The sequence below is a fragment of the Leptopilina boulardi genome, unplaced genomic scaffold, assembly GCF_019393585.1.
Source record: "Leptopilina boulardi isolate dan_hultmark-lab unplaced genomic scaffold, ZJU_Lbou_2.1 LbouV2_144, whole genome shotgun sequence".
NCBI lineage: Eukaryota > Metazoa > Arthropoda > Insecta > Hymenoptera > Figitidae > Leptopilina > Leptopilina boulardi.
In genome coordinates, this window is record NW_026137690.1 from 129107 (window position 1) to 150528 (window position 21422).

General features: G+C 31.3%; 1 protein-coding gene across 2 annotated transcripts in view; it reads right to left on the reverse strand.

The window, feature by feature from the left end:
• Nucleotides 1–599: 599 nt before the first annotated feature.
• LOC127291606 (uncharacterized) overlaps nucleotides 600–21422 on the reverse strand; it is a 36506-nt gene continuing 15683 nt past the window's right edge. Inside the window, exons 1-7 of one of the 2 annotated variants that reach the window (XM_051320807.1) lie at nucleotides 8729–9973; nucleotides 7335–7505; nucleotides 6306–6425; nucleotides 5732–5984; nucleotides 3900–5651; nucleotides 2309–2650; nucleotides 600–1099 (exon numbers count right to left, since the gene is read on the reverse strand). In XM_051320807.1, the coding sequence (XP_051176764.1) occupies nucleotides 939–1099; nucleotides 2309–2650; nucleotides 3900–5651; nucleotides 5732–5984; nucleotides 6306–6425; nucleotides 7335–7499 (2793 nt within the window). In that variant the 5' untranslated portion in view covers nucleotides 7500–7505; nucleotides 8729–9973 and the 3' untranslated portion in view covers nucleotides 600–938. Of the gene's footprint in view, nucleotides 1100–2308; nucleotides 2651–3899; nucleotides 5652–5731; nucleotides 5985–6305; nucleotides 6426–7334; nucleotides 7506–8728; nucleotides 9974–21422 lie in introns of those variants that run through there. The other variant, XM_051320806.1, reaches the window with a different exon arrangement.

Sequence of the window (21422 nt, forward strand, 5' to 3'; positions counted from 1 at the left end):
TAAAATTCATTTAAAAAAGTTTGCGTTTCAAAAATTAACAACGCCTGTGTGCGCAGCCTTCCGCTCGTCTTATTTATTTTTTGACGAGATATAATATAATATAAATTAGAGTTTTTTTTTTTATTTATATATATATATATATATATATATATATATAAGTTATATTAACTTTTTTTTTATGCGATGTTGTGTACCTTAAATTGTAGAATAATTAATTATATGTTAGTATGTACAGGTACAGGTCTCGTATAGTTGCAGTCGTGTCGTCACTGATTTTTTTTTTTTTGCATCTTTGGGCAAATAATTGAACCCAAAAAAAATGTTTTTTTTTTTTTTTTTTTTGGCGTGTGCCGACTAATTCCGCCAAAAAAAAAATTTTTTCAGGCTCATTTTTTATATTCGTATATAAAGCCTTATTACATATTCACACTGGTATTCATTAAAGCCCTTTTCACACTCCCTAGTAAAGCCTATTTCACATTCCTAATAAAGCTCATCTCACACTACTGTTCCAATAAAGCTTTTTTTTCACACTCCTTTTTTTTTTCTTCTTTTTTATGTCCAAAGAAGAATTAAAATTTTTTTTTTTATGTTGCAGGATTCATCACAAAGAACACGCGGAGTATTTTTCCTTCCGTTGGAGGATTTTAACTGAAGTACAATTCAGTCTTTAGTTTTTTTTTTTTGTTTTTTGGTACACAGTCTTTTTTGACTGGAACACAATCGTTTTTTTATCTTGGAACACAAATGATTTATAGAAAACTGGTGTAGTCTTGTTTTTTTACAGCCAAAAGAGAGAGAAAATCGCATCTTGTGAGTTTCATTCTCACTTGATTTTTAATGGAAGTAGTATTTGCGATTTTTTTGTTTTTTTTTGTATCAAAAAATTGAATTCCATTTATTTTTTTTTTTTTTTAAGTTATTGTGTTCCAGATATTCTAAGTGCATTCGATAATGTGCGGCTGGGATGTTTCAATGACACTTGGACGTCCAACGGAATTTTCCAAATTGTGAAGTGACGTCGAATGTGGTCCATGATTACCATTGCGCCTTTCATAATTTTCAATGTGTTCCAATTCGCATTCCTTCGGCATATTTCCTGTGGACAAAAAAAAAAGGGAAATTTACTTTTTTGGTTTTAAAAAATTCTTTTTACAAACATGTAAGTATAAAATTTATTGCGCGACAATAATGTATTTTGATTCATAGAATTAAAAATATACAAATAAACATAACCTCAAAATTTCGAAATATTATGTCACGAAACAAACATAACCTAAAAAATTTTGATAAAATGTCCCGAAGATTTGCTAAATAGCAAACGTAAGCTAAATATTTTGATAAAAAGTCAAAAATAACCTCAAAATTTCGAATATACGTCAAGAAGCGAACATAACCTTAAAATTTTGATAAAATATCAAACATTTGCTAAATAGTAAACGTAAGCTAAATATTTTGATAAAAAGTCAAAAATAACCTCAAAATTCTAAATACAAGTACAAAAGGAAACATAACCTTAAAATTTTGATGAAATATATAACATTTGCTAAATACTAAACATAATTTAAATACCAAACATAAGCTAAATATTTTGATGAAAAGTAAAAAATAACCTCAAAGTTTAAAACATATAGCACGAAACGAACATAACCTTAAAATTTTGATCAAATGACAAACAAATACACGTAAGGTAAATATTTTTTTTTAATGAAAATCAAAAGTAGCCTCAAAATTTTAAACACAAGTCAAAAATAGAACATATAACCTTAAAATTTTGATAAAAATGTCAAACATTTCCTAAATAGTAGACGTAAGCTGAATATATTGATAAATAGTCGAAAATAACCTTAAAATTTCAAATACAAGTCAAAAAGGGAACATAACCTTAAAATTTTTTATTAAACATCAAACATTTGTTAAAAAGTAAACATAAACTAAATATATTTTGATTGAAAAGTCAATAATAACCTCAAAATTTAGAAAATTATGTCACGAGGCGAACATAACCTTAAAATTTTGATCAAACATTTGCTAAATAGCAAATACAAGTTAAAAATTTTGATTAAAAGTCAAAAATAATCTCAAAATTAAGAATATATTTTACAAAGCTAACATAACCTTAAAATTTTGATAAAGCAAACAAAAGCTAAAAAATTTGGATTAAAAATCCAAAAACTTAACATAACCTCAAAATTTAAAGAAAATAATAATAATTAATAATTATTATTATTAATACTAATAAATAATAATAGTTAATAATACAAAATAATAATAATAATAATAATAAAATTTTCAAAAATTAACTCACCAACATTCATGTCGGGCCCATATTCATAATAAGTGGGTGAACCAACAGCAGCGGCAAGTGCAAGTTCATCTTCAATATTATTTGGTCGACAACTTGTTGTTTTCCAATGTGTTCGAAGTCCACTTGCGCTAATGTATTTTTTGTCACAACCCTGACATGTGTAGGGCCTTTCGTTCGTGTGAAGCCTTTTGTGAAGTTTCAAATGAACAAATTGAGTGAATTTTGCCGAACACAAATCACAAGCGTACGGCTTTTGTCCCGAGTGTAATCTCAAGTGTGTCTTTAAATTTGAAGTTGAGCTAAACCTCTTCTTGCAAATTTCACACTGATGTGGTTTCTCGCCTGTAACAGCAAAAAAAAATCATTTTTTTAGATTAACATTATTTTTTTTAATCATTTAAAAAACCTATTTTGAACATGTTTTGAATCAGTTCAGAATGTTTATGACCTGTTTTAAAATGGTTATAAAAATAAGTTAATTCAAAACATGTCCGAAAGTGGTTCTAATAGAATTTAAAACTTATTTTTATAACCAGTTCAAAACCAATTCGAGAGTTTCGAATTCTTTCATAATCGGTTTATAATCGGTTCGTAATAAGTTTCTAATAGATTGAGAACCGGTTTCGGACCTGTTTTGAACTGGTTTAAATTAGTTTTTAAACTGGTTTTGTACTGGTACAGAATAAGTATCAAATTTGTTTAAAACCAGTTTAGAAATGGTTTGTACTAGGTTTTGAACAATTCAGAACTTGTTTCGAACATGTTTTGAACCGGTTTAGAATATATTTCGCACCGGTTTTGGACCTGTTTTGAACTGGTTCAAAATATGTTTCGGACATGTTTTGAATTAGTTCAGAATGAGTTTCAAAGTTTAGAACCGGTTTAGGATCGGTTACAAATAATTCAAAATCGGTTTCGATATTTTTAACCGGTCCCGACTAGGTTTCGGACCGGTTTTGAATTAGTTCAGAATAAGTTTCGAATTAGTTAAGAACCGGTTTAGAATAATTTTTTAAGAGGTTTTAAATAATTCAAAACCGGTTTCGAACATGTTTTAACTCGGTCCAGAATTGGTTTTTGACCGGTTATGAATCGGTTCAGAATAAGTTTCGAATTCGTTCAGAATCGGTTTACAATGATAATTCGTAATGTGTTTCTAATAGATTCAAAACCGGTTTTGGATCCGTTTTGAACTGGTTAAAAATATGTTTGGGACCGGTTTTGAATTAGTTCAGAATGAGTTTCAAAGTTTAGAACCGGTAACAAATAATTCAAAATCAGTTTCGGACATGTTTTGAACCGGTCCCGACTAGGTTTCAGACCGGTTTTGAATTAGTTCAGAATAAGTTTCGAGTTAGTTAAGAACCGGTTTTTTGAAATAATAGATTTCAAATAGATTTAAAATCCATTTCGGTCCGGGTACAAATTAGGTTATTGAACCGGTTTAAAATATGTTTCAAATTAATTCAGAACTGGTTTTGAAACGAGTGTTGATTCACTTTGAATTATGTTTTTTGCAAAAAATTGTTACAAAAATTAAAAAAATGAATTCGGAAAATGATTTTGGTTAAAAAAACAAATCAATATTTACCTGTGTGTACCAAATGATGTTTCTGCAAATGTGCCAATTGCGTGAAACTCTTGGTGCAAACATTACATTTAAATGGACGTTCACCAGAATGTGTTCTTAAATGTACTTTTAAATTTGACAATTGTCCAAATGTTTTACAACAAACATTACATTCATAATGCATTTTACCATCTTTTTTCTTTAATGGATAGGGCAATGAACGATAACCCCTTGATCCTTGTGAATTTGGACTCAATGATCCACTTTGTGAACATGCATGATCATCAGGCGATAGACTACTTGCTGGTGAATAACGATTGAGCGATTGATTTCCATGTATTGTTAAACCAGGATGATGTCCTAAATGTAAATTATGTGTACCGGCAATTAATTGATTACTATCAATTTGCATTGTTGACGATGTTGGTAATTGATGATTATTATTTGGTACATCATGACGTCGTTCACCATTTCTTTCATAAACAATACTTGTTGTTGGTGTTGGTGAATAGGGACTGCAATTTATTGATAATGGCGTCACATTATGATGTAGTGATCCATTTTGATGATATAGTCCATAGGAATAGGATGATGGTGATTGTATTGGTGATATTGGCGAGGGATTATTGGAATTTAAATAGACAGTGGATTCTATTTGTTGTGAATTTGAATAATGAATAGTTGATGTTGTTGATGGTGTTGGACTTTTGGTTTTTCTTTTGGGAATATTGTTATTTAGATTGGCGGACGTTATAATGGAATTTGAATGATTTGTGCTTGAATGTAATATTCCTGGACTACTTGCTGTTGAATGTAAAACAGTCGCTGAATTAGTTGAAGTTTCACGAATATTTTGATGATGACCACTACTTGAATGTAAATTATTTGAATGTAAATTATTCGAATGTACATTATTCGAATGTAAATTTCCAGTACTTGAATGTAAATTACCAGTTGAATGTATAGCCGTTGGACTTGGTAAAATACCACTGCTAGGCGAACAATTATTTTCTTGCATTGGAAGATTTGAACTTGAATCCGGACTACATGGTAGAATATTGCCATAACGATGTGATTTTTTATATGAATAGGCCATTTCAGTTGGACTCGATGGTGGTGGTGTCACTGAATCAACTAAATGATGATTCTGATTATGATGATTTTGATGATGTGTTCCATTATTATTATTATCAGTGGTATTATTCCTTAGGAGAATATTTTCAAGTATTGAACTCGATGTTGTGAGATATGCACGATTTGGATTTATTTTCGGTTCGGATTCATAAAATGGTTTTATATTCTTCTCTTCAGTGATTTCATCCTCTGATAGTGAACGTGATTTTTGGTTTATTATCGGTGAGAGGGGTTTTTGTAATTCAGGCGATGCTGCCCTACTTGATAGTTCATCTTTTTCTTTAACTTGATCTAAATTTTTTGTCGATTGAAAATTATTATAAGTTTTACTGATTTTGATTTTTACTTTACGATATTCATTTTTGACATTTGGAGAATCTTGTTTGAGAATTTCTGTACCGGTGGCTTTGGCATTTTTTGAAAAATCAAGAACATAATTCTCCGAATCGGATTCACTGCTTTCCTCGGGTGGTGTTAGAATTTCATCATGATAGCCATTTGAATGATAACCTTCGTCTGACCTCACTGAACCATCGGTGGGTGTCATTTGTGAACGCCTTTCGTATATTGTTGAATCCTTGAGGGGCGAGACAATTTCCACCGTTGGGGGAATTTCCGTTGATTGTTGAACTTGTTGCCCTGTGAATAAGCAAAAATTTGATTTAATAATTTTTCCTTTTTTTTTCAAAAATAGAAAATTTTAAAAATTAGAAACTTACTTATTCGTTGAAGCATCTGTTCACCGGTATCGGGATAATTTAACCTCTCGGCAAATTCACGACAATACCATACCAGTAATTCCTGATTTGGTAAAATTGGTTTGATTGTGTAAAAATAGATATTCATTTGATACTGGCATGCAATTAAATTTTGCGATTCCGATGAATACGCTGGATTCACGTATCTCATCCAATTTGATTTTTGTACATCAAAACCATCGATGTAGTAGAACAATTCGTTGTTCTTGTATATCTGTGAACAAAAAAAAAAAAAAAAATGAAAAATTTACCTAATGGAATTTATTTTTCATATTCTCCACTATATGAGTTATAGAGACGCGTCTAAGTCTCTTGGTTTTCGTTTTACCGTTCGAAAACCAGTTTTGTCTGTAAGGTATTTTTTTTATTTTTATTTTTTGTAAATCGCTTGAAGATATATATGACTGATTTATAGCCTCTAAGAGGATGTTTCATTTTCAGTAAAAAAAAGCTGATGTAATTGCAAAATCTTCTCGCTGATAGTATCGAGAAGAATTATTATTATTGCTGGTTTAATATTTGTTTTGTAACTTACCCTCCAGAAATATTTTCGATTCGCGTCCGCTGGCACTGAATCCTTGGTGTATTTTTGACCGATGAGTGGTCCAAAGCGCGTACCCTTGGGAATGTAACTCGTGCTCCAGACTCCCAGGGCCTGGGGGAAAAAAAAGCATTAGAATTTGGAATTGGTGATGAGGATTTGATTGTTAAGATTGTGGATATTCGGAGGATTATACTGATGACCTAGGGGTACTACAGGAACCATGAGAATTTGGATTTGGTGATAAGGATTTGATTGTTTAGAGCTTGTGGATATTCGGAGTATTATACAGATGACCCAGGGGTATTAGAGGGTTTTTGGAATTTGTTAAGGTTTTGGGGATTTTAGTGGAGGAACATTCTGCTGATGTTCAAACTCAAGGGAGTTGTTAGCTACTAGCTTACTGATCTCCTAAAGGAGTTTATGGCTACTAGGTTACTGATCTCCGAAAGACGATCCTAGCTACTAGCTTAAGGATGGCCTAAGGGGTACATATCTACCAGGTTACTGATCTCCGAAAGACGTTTGTAGCTACTAGCTTACTGATATTCCAAGAGAGTTCCTAGATACTAGCTTACTGATCTCCTAAGGGCGTTCCTGGCTGCTAGCTTAAGGATGACCTAAGGGGTTTATAACTACTTGGTTACTGATCTCCGAAAGACGATCCTAGCTACTAGCTTAAGGATGTACTAAGGGGTTCGTACCTACTAGCTTAATACTGGCCTAAGGGGTTTGTAGCTTCTGGCTTACTGATGTTCCAGGACAGTTCATAAATACCAAATTACTGATCTTCTAAAGGTGTTCATAGCTACTAGGTTACTGATCTCCAAAAGTCGTTCCTAGCTATTAGCTTAATGAACGCCTAAGGGGTTCATAGCTACTAGTTTACTGATCTCCTAAAGACATTTACAGCCACTAGCCTAACTTTGAAAAAGCTTTCTAATGCTCCTGGGTCATCTGTTGTTAATTTTATAAGTCGAAAAACAGTAATGGAGCAAAAAAATAAGTTTCCAAAATACTTACATCGTTAAGAGCTTGAGATGATTTGAGCACCAAATTTCTCGGCAATGATGCTTCAGCTCTATTTGCATCAGTTGGTGATCCAGAAACATCCGGTACAAGATAAACTGCATGTTGCTCAAATTCCTCCTCCCGAAGGGTCGCATGATCCCATTCGCTAGCCTCCATTCTTCACTGAAATCAGAAAATTGAAAATCAAAAATTAATGCCTTGTTTCAATGCTTTTTTAAGCAATAAATCCAAAAATAGTAAAATTCAATATTAATTTTTGTTTTTTGTGCAGCACATCAAAAAACTAGTAATACCCAAAATTAATTTTTGTTTTTTGTGCGACACATCAAAAAATAGTAAAATACAAAATTAATTTTTGTTGATATCTTTGTGCAACAAATCAGAAAATGAATCTTTGTATCGTAATTTGATGCTTTTTTATTAATTTTTTTAAGCATTCGTAATTTTTCAAGTATTTAGGTAGTAGTTTCTCAAAAGTAGTTTACGAAAAATAGAAATGTGGGCAAAATAGAAAAATCAAAACAAAACGTTATAATTCCAAATAAATATTGATAACCTTAGGAAAAAATTCAAAAAAAAAAATTCTACAAAACATTTCTATTACGTCGATTGAAAAAATAAATTTTTCCCGTCACACAGCACAAAGTTGTTTTCCTCATAATAACGATATTCCAATTCATTCGCATTCTCATTTCGAAAAATTTGCCATTTAAAAAAGAAATACAATCTAGAATCAAAAATTTCCTTTTTCTATTTTCAAAAATTCATTTTAAGAAAAAAAAAAATGGTTGCAAAAATATTTTTGCTAAAAATTTTGTAACACTTCCTTTTTTTGTGACACTTTTTTTTCTTACTGACCTTATTTTGAAATAAAAAAAAAAAAAAAAAAAAAATTCCACCAAAAAGTATAGAAAATGCATTTTTGTAGAAAATTAAAAATTATATATTGCGCGAAACTCGGGGAATTTTTTGTATACGACTATCGGTCGATCGAGAGGGAAGCTACCCTACTCTCGCTGGTGAAATTCAACTCGCTGGTGCAGCGGTGCACGCTTTAACACCGCGAAAGTGAAACCCGTCCATGCATTGATCGACTGCAGGGGGCGCGAGGGGGGGGCGGTGGTGGTGGGTGGATGAGGGGGTACAAACTCTGGAGTTTCACCCCCATCGACCGTCACTCAATTTTTTCTTCTCTTCATTCTCAAAAAAAACAAAAAAACAAAAAATTTTACCTTCTTCATTTTTTGTCTATCAAGCAAAAATTAATTTTTGCTTTTTTTTGTCTAAAAAAAAATATCAATTTTTGGCAAAATAAATTGCATAATTTTAAATTTTACTAAAATTTCTAAAAATGGGCGTTTTCCCACCCCCAAAAAAAAACGTACCAGGAAAATTTTTTTCCCCGTGATCCTATTTTTTGTGGTTTTTGTTGTAATCACCAAAAATTTTCTATGTGATCCTGTAATTTTTCAACGACACTGAATTTAACTTCATTTTATCATCACACCACTTTGAATAAAAAATCCGAAATATTTTTTTTTTTCCAATTATTGTTAAATTGATGATGGCGTTACTGATTTTAACCAACATTTATTCGGGCGGGACGCGGGATCGATCCGAACGACTTTCGAGTTGGTTATCGATTATCAGGACATCAGAGGGCTTAAAAAATACAAAATCCCTTTTTTTTGGAAAAATCACTTTTGTTACGTAACAAGAATTTGAGTTTTTTGGGGGAAAAAAATAATTTTTTTTTTTTTTTACAGTAGCGGAAAAAAAAGAAAAGCAAAAAAAAGATGGAAACGAAAGGGAAACTCAATTGTGATGAATTTTTGTTTTCTGATTGTAGAATTTGAAAAATTGTTGACGAAGGATTGATGTGAGGGTTAAAATTTTATCCTGAGGGGGATGATATTTTTATTAAGTGAGATAAGGGTGGTTTTTTTTTTTGGAAAAACTTTTTTTGATGGCAGCAAAGGGAGGGTGTGAAAATTTTCGTAAACAATGCACAGCGCACGAGGGTGTATGTCGCGGCTCGCGAATGGCACAGTGAAACTCGGGTAGACCTGACCTAGCCCAACGCGAGGCGGCTTGGCCGACGAGAGTCTCTCTTTCTCTCACTCTCTGGCTCTGTCTCTTTCTCTCTACTCTCGTTTTGTTGTATTGGTAGAGGCGCCTGCTTGTATAAAGTACACATATACAGAGAGACAGAGCCAGACTGAAGGTGGTGCATTTCTCGTGCGCTGCGCTTTCGATCGACCCGTTGCCAGAGGCTCCCTCTCTCTTTCTCCCTCATTTCCTCTTTCGTTTTCCTCTGTCTCCCACCTTGTCTCTATCTTTTTCTCTTTTTTTTTTAACTCTTTCCACTATTTTCTTTCTTTTTTTTTTATTTGCTACCTTCGCTTCTTCTTTAAAAAAACTTCAAGCCGACCTAATACTCAAGGGACACAACCCAGGGCGCGCGTTTGTTGGCCATTTTATTGTCCAATGTGCCTTTAAACTTCAGGTTTCTTCTGCGGAGAACAAATTTTAATTTATTTTCTTGATGTGTTTCTTAATCCTGAGTCGCGTGTCTTTGCTGATTTGTTACTGTTATGCGTTAAGATTTTAGAGAAAAAAAATAATTTTCTGAGAAAAAAAGGAAGGCTGCATTTTTTTTTGGATGAAAATATTTACAGAGAAAAAAGAGAGTCACTTTAGATTAGAAAAGGAATTGTAATATAATTGATCACGTATTTTTTCAAAATATTACAAAGGAGAAATAAAAAAATCGGTTTGAGAACATCAGAAAGCTGCCAGATAGAAACTTACTACAGGCATCTGCAAGCCATTATGAATGAACTCTTTAAGGATTACTGATCCTATTTTTACTCTAATCTTACTGATCATTAAGCTAGTAGGTATGGAGACCTTTAGGTAATCAGTAATCTGGTATGAACGTTTTCAGGAAATTAGTAAGCTAGTAGGGATAAATCCCTTAGGAGATCATTAAGTTAGTAGCTGTAAACAACTTTGGGAAATCAGTAACCCAGTAGCTAGGAACCCCCTAGGACTTCATTAAGCCAGTAGCAGTAAACACCTTTTGGAGATCATTAACCTAGTAGCTATAAACCCCTTCGGTAAATATTAAACTAGTAGGTACGAAACCCTTAGTACATCTTTATGCTAGTAGCTAGGATCGTCTTTCGGAGATCAGTAACCTAGTAGATATAATCCCCTTAGGTCATCATTAAGCTAGTAGCTAAGGAACGCCCTCAGAAGATCAGTAAGGTAGTATCTAGGAATTCTCTTCGAACATTAATAAGCTAGTAGCTACAAAATCCTTTGGCCAGTATTAAGCTAGTAGATTTGAATCCACTTAGGAAATCATTAAGCTAGTAGCTTTAAACGTCTTTAGGAGATCAGTAAGCTAGTAGCTACGAACCCCTTAGAACAGCATTAAACTAGTAGGTGCGAACCCTTAAGGACATCATTTAGCTAGTAGCTACAAACGCCTTTCAGAGATCAGTAACCTAGTAGCTATAAACCTCTTAAGCCAACATTAAGCTAGTTGTTACGAACCCCTTAGTACATCTTTAAACTAGTCGCTAGGATCATCTTTCGGAGCTCAGTAACCAAGTAGCTATAAACCCCTCAGGCCATTCTTAAGCTAGAAACGTCTTTCGGAGATCAGTAACATAGCTAGGAATGCCCTTAGGAGATCAGTAAGCTTGTAGTTATAAACTTCTTAAGGAAATCAGTAGGAAAGGAAGTAAATATGCTAGGAGTCCCTAAGGATATTATAGAAATAGTATCTTTAGCCGTTAGGAGATCAGTAACCTAGTAATTACGAATCCATTCGGAGATCAGTAAGGTAGCAACTATGAACCCCTTAAGACACTAGTACAACCGCCTTTAGGAGATCAGTGAACTTCTAGCTATGAACGTCCAAAGAATCTCCAAAAGCAGTCAGCTAGGAATCTCCTACACATCTATTGTCAATTGACAGTTTTTGGTGATTTGTAAATAGGATTTCAAAATATTTACATATTTTCCTGGTAAATTTCCTGGGTCTCCTTATAGGGGTCGTTTTTAGAAGCTCCTAAATTACCCGATTCTATGCGGATTAAATCTCTGTAAAATCCGGAGCTGTTAGGAATATTAGATAATCCTAGTTAGAAGTATTAGTTTCCTATACCCTTATAGTTCAAATTCTTCAACTTTGTAGAAATAAAACAGGTTTAAAAAAAAGAATCTCTCTACTATTCTGAGACATAATAATTCAGCATTGTTCTAATTTGCAAAAAAGGATCATCTAGATCAGTCTAATCTACAAATAGTAGATTTTCTTCTTTTAAATTGAAAATATTTGTTTCTGCAGTGATTTTTTCTTTTGCTCTTTAAATCCTTTGCAATTTTTTTACTTCTCTTTTATTTTCCGGGTGTCTGTCTTTCTCCCTTTCTCTCTCTTTCTCTCTCTCTCTCGCTCTTTCTCTCTGTCTTTGGCATCCTCTCTTTCTAAAGGTTTCTCTTTCTGGATTGCGAACTTCCATTCGTAATGCACATATCACCCCCTTCTCATCCCTTCCACACACTTCTTGCTTTGCCTCCTCGCGTCGACGACTTTTAGGGATGGTTTGGCGTGCAAAACCATCTCCATCGGTAATGTTGCAAGTTCGCATGCGCCAATCGTTTTCAAAATGCAACTGCAACCACCCGAAATACAGCCTTAGTATTTCTCTGCTTAAAAGTATATATAAGAATGCAGCTTTTTATTTATTTTTTTTGCGTAACCGCCACTGAATCTCTTTTCTGCTTTTTTTGTACTTATTTCCTTTACTCTCTTTCTTTTCATTTTCAGAAATTCACTTCCCCTTAGCTATAGATATATATAAAGGAATTCGCAAATTGTCGAATTGATTTCTCTGCTTTAAAATTACATCGGGTCAATAATTTTCTTTCTTTTAGTTTCTTTTTTAGTTAAAGGCAAATTTTTTAAAAAAAATTTTACGGCTTTTTGTAGTTAAGAGGATTTTGTTTATTCATTTTCGTTTTTTTTCTTAATTTTTTTTAAAAGTATTTTTTTTATAATCTTTTATTATTTCTCTTTGGTATTTTTTTTAATTAAGAGAATTTATTTTTATTAACCTTCATTTTTGTTTTATCTAAGGAATTATTTATAACCTTCTGTTAGTTCTCTTTATTTCTTTTTTATTTAAAAAAAATTTTTAAATAGAAAAAAGTCCCTTAAGATTACAAAAAGGAATTGTAATATAATTGATCACGTATTGTTTCAAAACAGTAAAAAAAGAATTTACTGTTTTATACAAAAATAAAGTAAAAAAAAATAATAAAGGTATAAAGAGATAAACAAAAAAAAAGGAATGGGAGAGAAAAATTTAATAAAGAAGAAAGTCACAAAAGGAATTGTAATATAATTGATCACGTATTCATCCAAAATATTAAAAACTGATTATTTTTATTGCTTTAAATAAAAAATAAAGTATAAAAATAAAATATAATAAAGTTATTATAAAGAGAAGTGAGTCGTAGACAAAAATATTTAAAAAACAAGAAAGTTACTTAAGATTAGAAAAGAAATTGTAATTTAATTGATCACGTATATATAAATTAGAAAGAATTAGATAAAGAATTTAAAAAAAAAGTAAAATCAGAGTCCGTTAGGAATAATAAGAATTAGAATATAATCGACCATATACGTAATTTGCGAATATAATTTTTTAAATTTAAATCCAATGGTAAAATTATACAAGAATTTTAATATATAATCAAGAAAATATTTTGATATATCTAATAAATTACGTATTGGGAATCTAAATTTAAAATTCAAAAAAATAAAAACTAAAAAATATTCACAAAAAAAATGAATTATGAAAATTAAAACTGAAAATATTTTTATCCCTTTTTTAAAAGCTGGTTTATTACTATATATATCGAGTTACGAATAGCCGTAGGAAATTGAACGAGGCGTGTTGACTTGGGTTAATTTCGCCCACGTAACAGTCTCTTAGATAGAGATTCAGGTGAAGGGGGGTGGTAGGGGGGGATTAGGATCGGCGTCGCAGGAGCGGATCCCTCTTCCAATTGGTCATTGGACGGGACACTATATACCATAAGAGTTCAATGAACTCGGTCCTTCATGTGTATTACCAAAATTGGTTACAGATGTTTGCTTATATACTTAAAAATTTTTACGCCATTGTCTGAGTATGACATTGAGTGCTATATTATATATTTATACATATATTATAACACTCACTTATATATACAGTAAAGTGCTGGTTTGGTTTACAATATGAAACTGTCAAATGTGAATGTCCTATCGTTAAAAAAAAAGAAGTGAAGGGGGACAGTGATCTTCGACCGTGACTTTGACTTTACAGACCCTGACAACTTGTACATTCTATAATATAGATATATATGCACGTCAGGATTAGTTTTTGCAACTATTCACTAATTGCTTTACAACATAACCTCAAATTTTAACATAACATCTTATTTTCTTCATATTTTCAAAATTATTTATTTATTCTTTTTATTATGAAAAAAAATTAACATTTTTAGTTTATTTCACAAAACATAACCTCAAATTTCCTATAAATATACAATTTACTGTTATTTTCTTTAAATATTTATTTTTTTCAATTTAAGATATTTTGTTTAATAATTTTTGTTATTTTTCTTTCTAGGTAGCAGAAAAGGAATTGTAATATAATTGATCACGTATTCTTCCAAAATATTAAGAACAGATTTTTTTCTGTTTTTAATAAAAATAAAATATAATAGGATAAATATAAAGAGAAGTGAATTGTGGACAGAAATATTAAAAAATGAAGAAAGTCACTTAAGATTAGAAAAGAAATTGTAATATAATTGATCACATAACATAACCTCAAAATTGTAAACTTTTTTTTTCTTCCTGTAAATTGTAAACAAACCTTTTTTCTGTTTCTATTCAAAATAGTAAAATTTATAGAAAAAATATTGTAAGATAGAAAAAAAATATTGTAATTTAGTAAAATATAGAAATTTAAGGTTATGTTTCAATTTTAAAATAAAAATCAGTTATAAATGATCGTTTTAGGTTATATACCGAAATTTTGTTTATAAGAAAAATATTTATATTGTTTAGCAATGGGATTATATGAGTACATTGACTTCCTATACCCCTTCCCATTAGAGGGGGGTATATAATAAGTATAAAATGGAGTCATTCAATATGGCGAACGTTCCGAATTTCACTTTTCGAAGAAGATTCAATTCACCTTGGTGGATTCCCTCTGTTGAGTCTTCTGGGTTTGTTAGAGAAGAATTTCCGCGTGAATCGGCGACGTCTACTAACCCAGATACGTTCTCGGGTCGTCGATCTTTTCCCTCCTTGGAAAGAACTACTGTACCAGATATATTAATTTGCCAAGAAAGTATATATATATATATGTACAAAAAAAAGAAGAGGAGATGAAAAAAAATATTCATTTTCCATAAACATATTTTTTTTGAAACAATTTTCTTTTTTTTTCACTTTCATATAAATTGAAATTTTACGTTTCTTTTTTGAAAAATTTGAGGTTATGTTGATTATATTTTATGTCTCATACATATAACAGTTAAGTAGGTATTAAAACCGAGGTTAAAATCAATTTTTTTTCATTTTCAGGTTGAAATTTGACGATTTTTTGAAAAATTTGAGGTTATGTTTAATTATTTCTTTATTGTATAAACGTAGTATTACGTTTCATGTATTTTTCGTACTTGAGTTTCGATTTTTTTCCACTTTCACGTCACATATTTGAAATTTAACGATTTTTTTTTGGAAAATTTGAGGTTATGTCGATTACAATTTACATCTTTCATGCATAACTATTATAATTAGAAGTTATAAAACTAAGTGTCTTATTTTGAGACAAGACATTTAGAAAACGTCTTAAAATTGTCACAACTTGTCTCATTGGCTAAGAAAATATCTAACACCTTCCATCATTGGTCGAAATCTAAGACACATAAAAAGTGTCTTAAAAATAAGAACAAAAGTGTCTTAAATTAAGATATCCGTTTTTGCAATGATATTTTTATTTTAATGCAGTTTTTAACGGTTTTTTTACTTACACTCTTAAAAAAAAATTTCGAGTTTTTTAAAAAAAGAAATTTTTTTTTGAGAATTTTGGAAGGACATTTGATATATATATATGTATATATATATATATACATGCTATTGGATAAGTTTCTAATTCGCGTAATAGCTTTGCCAACGGGAGAGAGAGATAGGAGAACGCGATGTAAACCGGAAATGCCGTCTCCATGGTGCCCATTCGGATCGAACCACAGAGCCAGTGTCGAGGTCTTTACCCCCTTTGCCATAGCGTCTATTATGTTACGAGAGATATGATGCGAATAACCCGTATGTGCGAAAATTTATTTGCATATTATGCGTTGGTGAGAGATTATATATATATATATATATACATGTTTAATCGTTAACAAAGAGATAACTGCAACTTTAGAATATTGCATATATAGTTGCGTTCATTGGGAAAGGTCAATTTTGAATTTTTTGAAAAAATGTATTAAAATTCTAAAATTTGTTTACTTTTTAAGTTTTATGATTTTAAAATTTTAATATTTTCAGAATTTTAAAATAAAAGATTTAAATATTTCAGAATTTTAAGATAAAAGATTTTAATATATTTTTAGGTTTTAGAACTTTATAGAGGTTAAGAATTTTAAAATTTTAGTATTTTGAATATTAACAATCATAAGTTTTAAGATTACTGAATTTAAGATTTAAAAATTTTAAGATTTTAAATTTTAAACATTTTAAGTTTAAAAATTTTTGAATTTTAAATTAAAAGATTTAAAAAGTTTAAGGTTTTAAAATTTAAAGTTTAAAAATTTTTAAATTATAAGTTTTAAGATTTTAGAATTTGTAAATTTTAGAATTTTAAGTTTTATGATATAAAAATTTTAAGGTTTTTGAATTTTGAATATTAAAAATTTTAAGTTATAAGATTTAAAAATTAAAAGTTTTTAAAATTTTAAGTTTAAACATTTAAATATTTTAAGGTTTTAAGTTTTCTAAATTGTAGAATATAAAAATTTTATCATTTAATATGTTATATCTCTCACTATTCTAATCATTGTTCGGGTAAAAGAATTTTATACTTTAAGAACCATAAAAATGATATATAATACATTTTCATTATCAGCCCTGGGTGCCATTTTTGTCTAAAGCCGACACTGGAGAAAAAAAAAAGGAAAAAAAACGTGCTAAAAGCAAAGATGTTTCCGTACCCATTGGGTTATCTCGAAGGCAACAACAAGACTTGCAGAGATAGTCGCAATACTATATATATATATATATATATATACGACTCAATAAGTCACCTAGCGGATTCTAAATGACCCCAACTGGCCTTATATACAAGAGAGTTATCGAACTGTACTTTTCCGTATACCGAAAGTTAAGAAAGTACATGAGGGAAAAATTCCTCTTTATATTTTATAAACAAAGGAGGAGAAAAATCAGAATTTTCAAAAAATACTCAATCAATTTTTAAATACGCACCTGTTTTTCAAAGTACCCCTATTTTTTGTTTTCAATTTTTTTCGATATTTTAAAAATTCTTATTTTCGCAAAAATTCATTATGTTGATCAAAAAAAAATTATTTAATTAAAAAAAATAGATAACTATTGAGATTTGAACCCTCCCCCCCCCTCTCCCCTCCTGAGAAGGTGACAAGATTTCCCACTGGCATTTGATCACGATTTGTGCCCATTCTCCATAATGGATTTGGCCGATTGTCGGAAGCGAGAGCATATTCTTTAGGCGCGAGTGTATATAGCCGGAAAAGCGAGTACAACATAGTAGCAAGTGAATTAGCAAAGTAGTGAGTTCGCAAAAGTCCTCTTCTCTTTCTCTTTCTGCCGATCACTTTATAGTGTATACCTCCCACCCTTCTCATCGTCATCCTTCCTCATTTCTTCATCGCTCTCCAACAACTGGATGCCCCTGAAAGAAGGTCTCTGACGGTCATTGTCCTACTTGGGACATGGTTCGAGTTCGCGCATTTTATAACAAACACCATGGGCGCACCATAATGCTTTAAAGAGAGGTTTCAATAACCCCCCCATAGGCGAGACCCCGTTGTTGCGCCTACATTGCTGCCATTTATTTCTATATATATATACACCAATGAAATTAAACCTTATAGTCCTGTTGTCGCTTGTTGTCGTCATCATCATAATCATTATCATTTCGAACTAACTGTAAAATTTCCCCCACGTTTCCATTTTATATATAGTGTAGTATAGTATATTTCATTATCCAAATGTTCATTTTGCAAAATTATTGTACCTATTCCTAATCGCTTGCACTTTATGCTTTTTATTTTTATTATTTTTCTCATGTAAAAAAAATTTATTCACTTTTTTTACATTTTTTCGAGAAGGAAATGTTTTTACTATGTATATTTATTGGCGAGAGCTTTACTGCGCATGTGTAGAACACAGTGAGATTTTCTGCGCAACTAAAGAGGTTAATAAAATCTACTGCGCAGCTGTGGAATGCAATTAGTGTTACTGCGCATGTAAATAATGCAGTGAGATCTACTGCGCATCTACAGAATACTATAATATCTGATGAGCATGTATAGAATCCAATAAGATCTACTGCGCATATATGGAATACAATTAGATGTACTACACAGATGTAGAATCCAAAAAGATCTAGAAGAAGAAATTGAGATCTATTGCGCAGCTACAGAATTCAATAATATCTACTGAACATACATAGAATCCAATAAAATCAACTGCGCATCTGTTGAATACAATTAGAAAACAATTACAATTACAGTATAATACTACCACGTAGTTATAGAATCCAAAAAGATCTATTACGCATTGATAAAATTGAATCAGATCTACTGCGCAGCTACAGAATGCAATATTTGTTATTTCACTACAGCGTAGCTGTGGAATCTAGTAAGATCTACTGCGCAGATATAGAATCCAACATGATCTACTGCGCAGATATAAAATCCAAAAAGATCTCTTGCGCATCGATAAAATTGAATGAGATCTACTGCGCAGCACTAGAATCTAATGAGATCTACTACCAAACTGTAGAAACAGAATCTAATGAGATCTACTACCCAACTGTAGAATCCAAAGAGGTCTACTGCGCATCGATGAAATTGAATAAGATCTACTGCGCAACTGTGAAATACAATGAGACGTACTACGTAGATATAGAATACAAAAAGATCTATTGCGCATCGATAAAATTGAATGAGATCTACTGCACAACTTTCAAATACAATGAGAAGTCCTATGTAGATATAAAATCCAAAAAGATCTACTGCGCATCGATAAAATTGAATGAGATCTACAAGGCAGCCACCGAATCGAATAAGATCTACTGCGCATATGTGGAATGCAGAAAGATTTACTGCGCATTGATAAAATTGATTGAGATCTACTTCGCAGCGATAGAATCTAATAATATCTACTGCGCAACTATAGAATCCAATGAGATCTACTGCGCAGATATTGAATCGAAAAAGATCTACTGCGCATCTATGGAATATGGGTTTGTAATAACAATCTGTCAAGGGCACCAAAATTAAATATAAAAATTATTAAACTCAATATTAAAAAAAACTATGCTTTGTAATATTAATACAGTAATTTTTAATATTTTGTTTTTAAAAAAAAAATTGGTTTCTTATTTTTAAATTTGTAATATAATTTTTTAGTTCAAAAATGAAAAACTTATTATTTCTAATTATTTACTATCAATTTTTATTTTCAGATAATATAAAAGGACATTTCTCTGAAAAAATGTGTTCACTCAGGAGGAGTGAATAAGTGCAAGTGGCCTCCACTGTGAGAGCGTCTGAAGAAAACCGTTATATGTATATACATATATACTTGGGGAAGCGGTCGCGCCGACCAAAAAGTAAAACCGAATTCAGTTTCGGTGTTGGAACCACACGCTGACGAAATTTCACCGACGATTCTTATCGGTTGTTGAACGCGCTATAGAACCTTTTCTGTGGGATGCTCAAGGTTATACACACCGGGGAACATTATATTATATGCCTCGGGGTCGTTAACACTGAAGAAGGCAAAAAGAAAAGATTTTTTTTTTATTATAGAACTTCTATAATATATATCAGATATATTATAATTATCAAAATATTCATTTATCTTTATCGAAGTTCAATAAAGAAAAATTTTTTTTGCCTAATATCAAATTTTGATGAAATTGATGTTTATTATTATGTTTATTATATGATTTAAATATGGTAGTATATAGAATGAGAAATTTAAGAATTTAATTTTATTACGCAATTGACATTGAAGAGAATATTAAAAGCTAATCGAGAAATATACTCATTCGAAAGTAATCATCATCTCTCTCTCTTGTGAGTATAATCAAGGTGGAAGGACCTCAAAAGCAGGGAACTTGAACGAGTTCGTTGAACCCCCCCTTGAGAATGAGAGAGAGACCGAGACGATTTAACAGGAAAGTTCACCTTCCAAAGTGAAGGGAATGACCCTCAATTTTTAAGTTGTTTCTTCGGTGCCGAACAAAAAAATTACGTAAGGAGTTTGAAATTCATTTTCGAATCTCTAGTATGGAGATTTGATTTGATTTTTTTTTCTTGCTGAATTGATGAAACATCTATTAATAGCTCAGGAATAATTTTTTTCATTTATTTTTTTAATATTAATTTCAAATTGATTCGAAATTCCATGAATTTTTTGCATACTTTTTAATAGAAGAAGATGTAAAATGAAAATCGAATTTTGGGGTAAATTTTTGCGCAGCCAAGAGGGATGTATTGAATTACTGCGTATTTATATAGTACAGAGAGATTTAGTGCGCATCTGTAGAATACAATGAGTGATTCTGCGCATCTATAGAATGCAGCGAGTACTTCTGCGCATCAGTTTAATGCAGTGAGATCTACTGCGCACCTATACAATGCAAGAAGTGTTTCTGCGCATCTATATAACACAGTGAGATCTACTGCGCATGTATAGAATGTAAGGAGTGCTTCTAAGCCTCTACAGAATGCAAAAAGATCTACTGCGCATTTACTCAATGCAATGAGTGCTTCTGAGCCTCTATAGAATGCAGAGAGACTTACTGCGCATCTATATAACACAGTGAGATCTACTGCGCATCTCTAGAATGCAATGAGTGCTTCTGAACTACTGTAGAATGCAATAAGATCTACTGCGCATCTATATAATAAAAAAGAGTGCTTCTAAGCCACGATAGAATGCAATACGATCTACTGCACATCTATAAACTATATTGGAGTCACTGTTCATTTATAGATCATTTTTAATAATATTATACAAAAAGCAAAGTATTTCATTATAAAACTGCTGCAAATATACGAGTTGTATTTAACATCACCTGGCAGTAAAGTATTATCGTGTATAATAAACAAGGAATCAATTTTTCCTGGCGATAAATTTTTAAAAAACTTTTTCATATTAAATAGTACAAAAAACTTTAAAATAATAATAATTAATAACAATAAGAAAAACATTAATACCATCGACTTAATGTAATATTTTTTTTCAACAACTGCGAAAAATACTTATAGCATTATTATTCAATTATTGCAATAGATCTCTCTGCATTTAATACATGCGCAGTAGATCTCACTACATTCTAGAGATGCGCAATAGATCTTTATGCATTCTATAGATGCACAAAAGATCTTTCTGCATTCTGTAGATACGCAGTAGATCTCACAGCATTCTATAGGTGCGCAATAAATCTTTCTTCATTCTATAGATGCGCAATAGATCTCACAGCATTCTATAGGTTGCAAAAGATCTTTCTTCATTCTATAGATGCGCAGTAGATCTTTCTGCATTCCATAGATGCATTCTAGAGATGCGCAGTAGATCTCGCACTGCAGCCTACAGATGCGCAATACATTGCGCATTCTGTAGGTTGCAATAGATCTTCCTTCATTCTATAGATGCGCAGTAGATCTTTCTGCATTCCATAGATGCATTCTAGAGATGCGCAGTAGATCTCACAGCATTCTACAGAT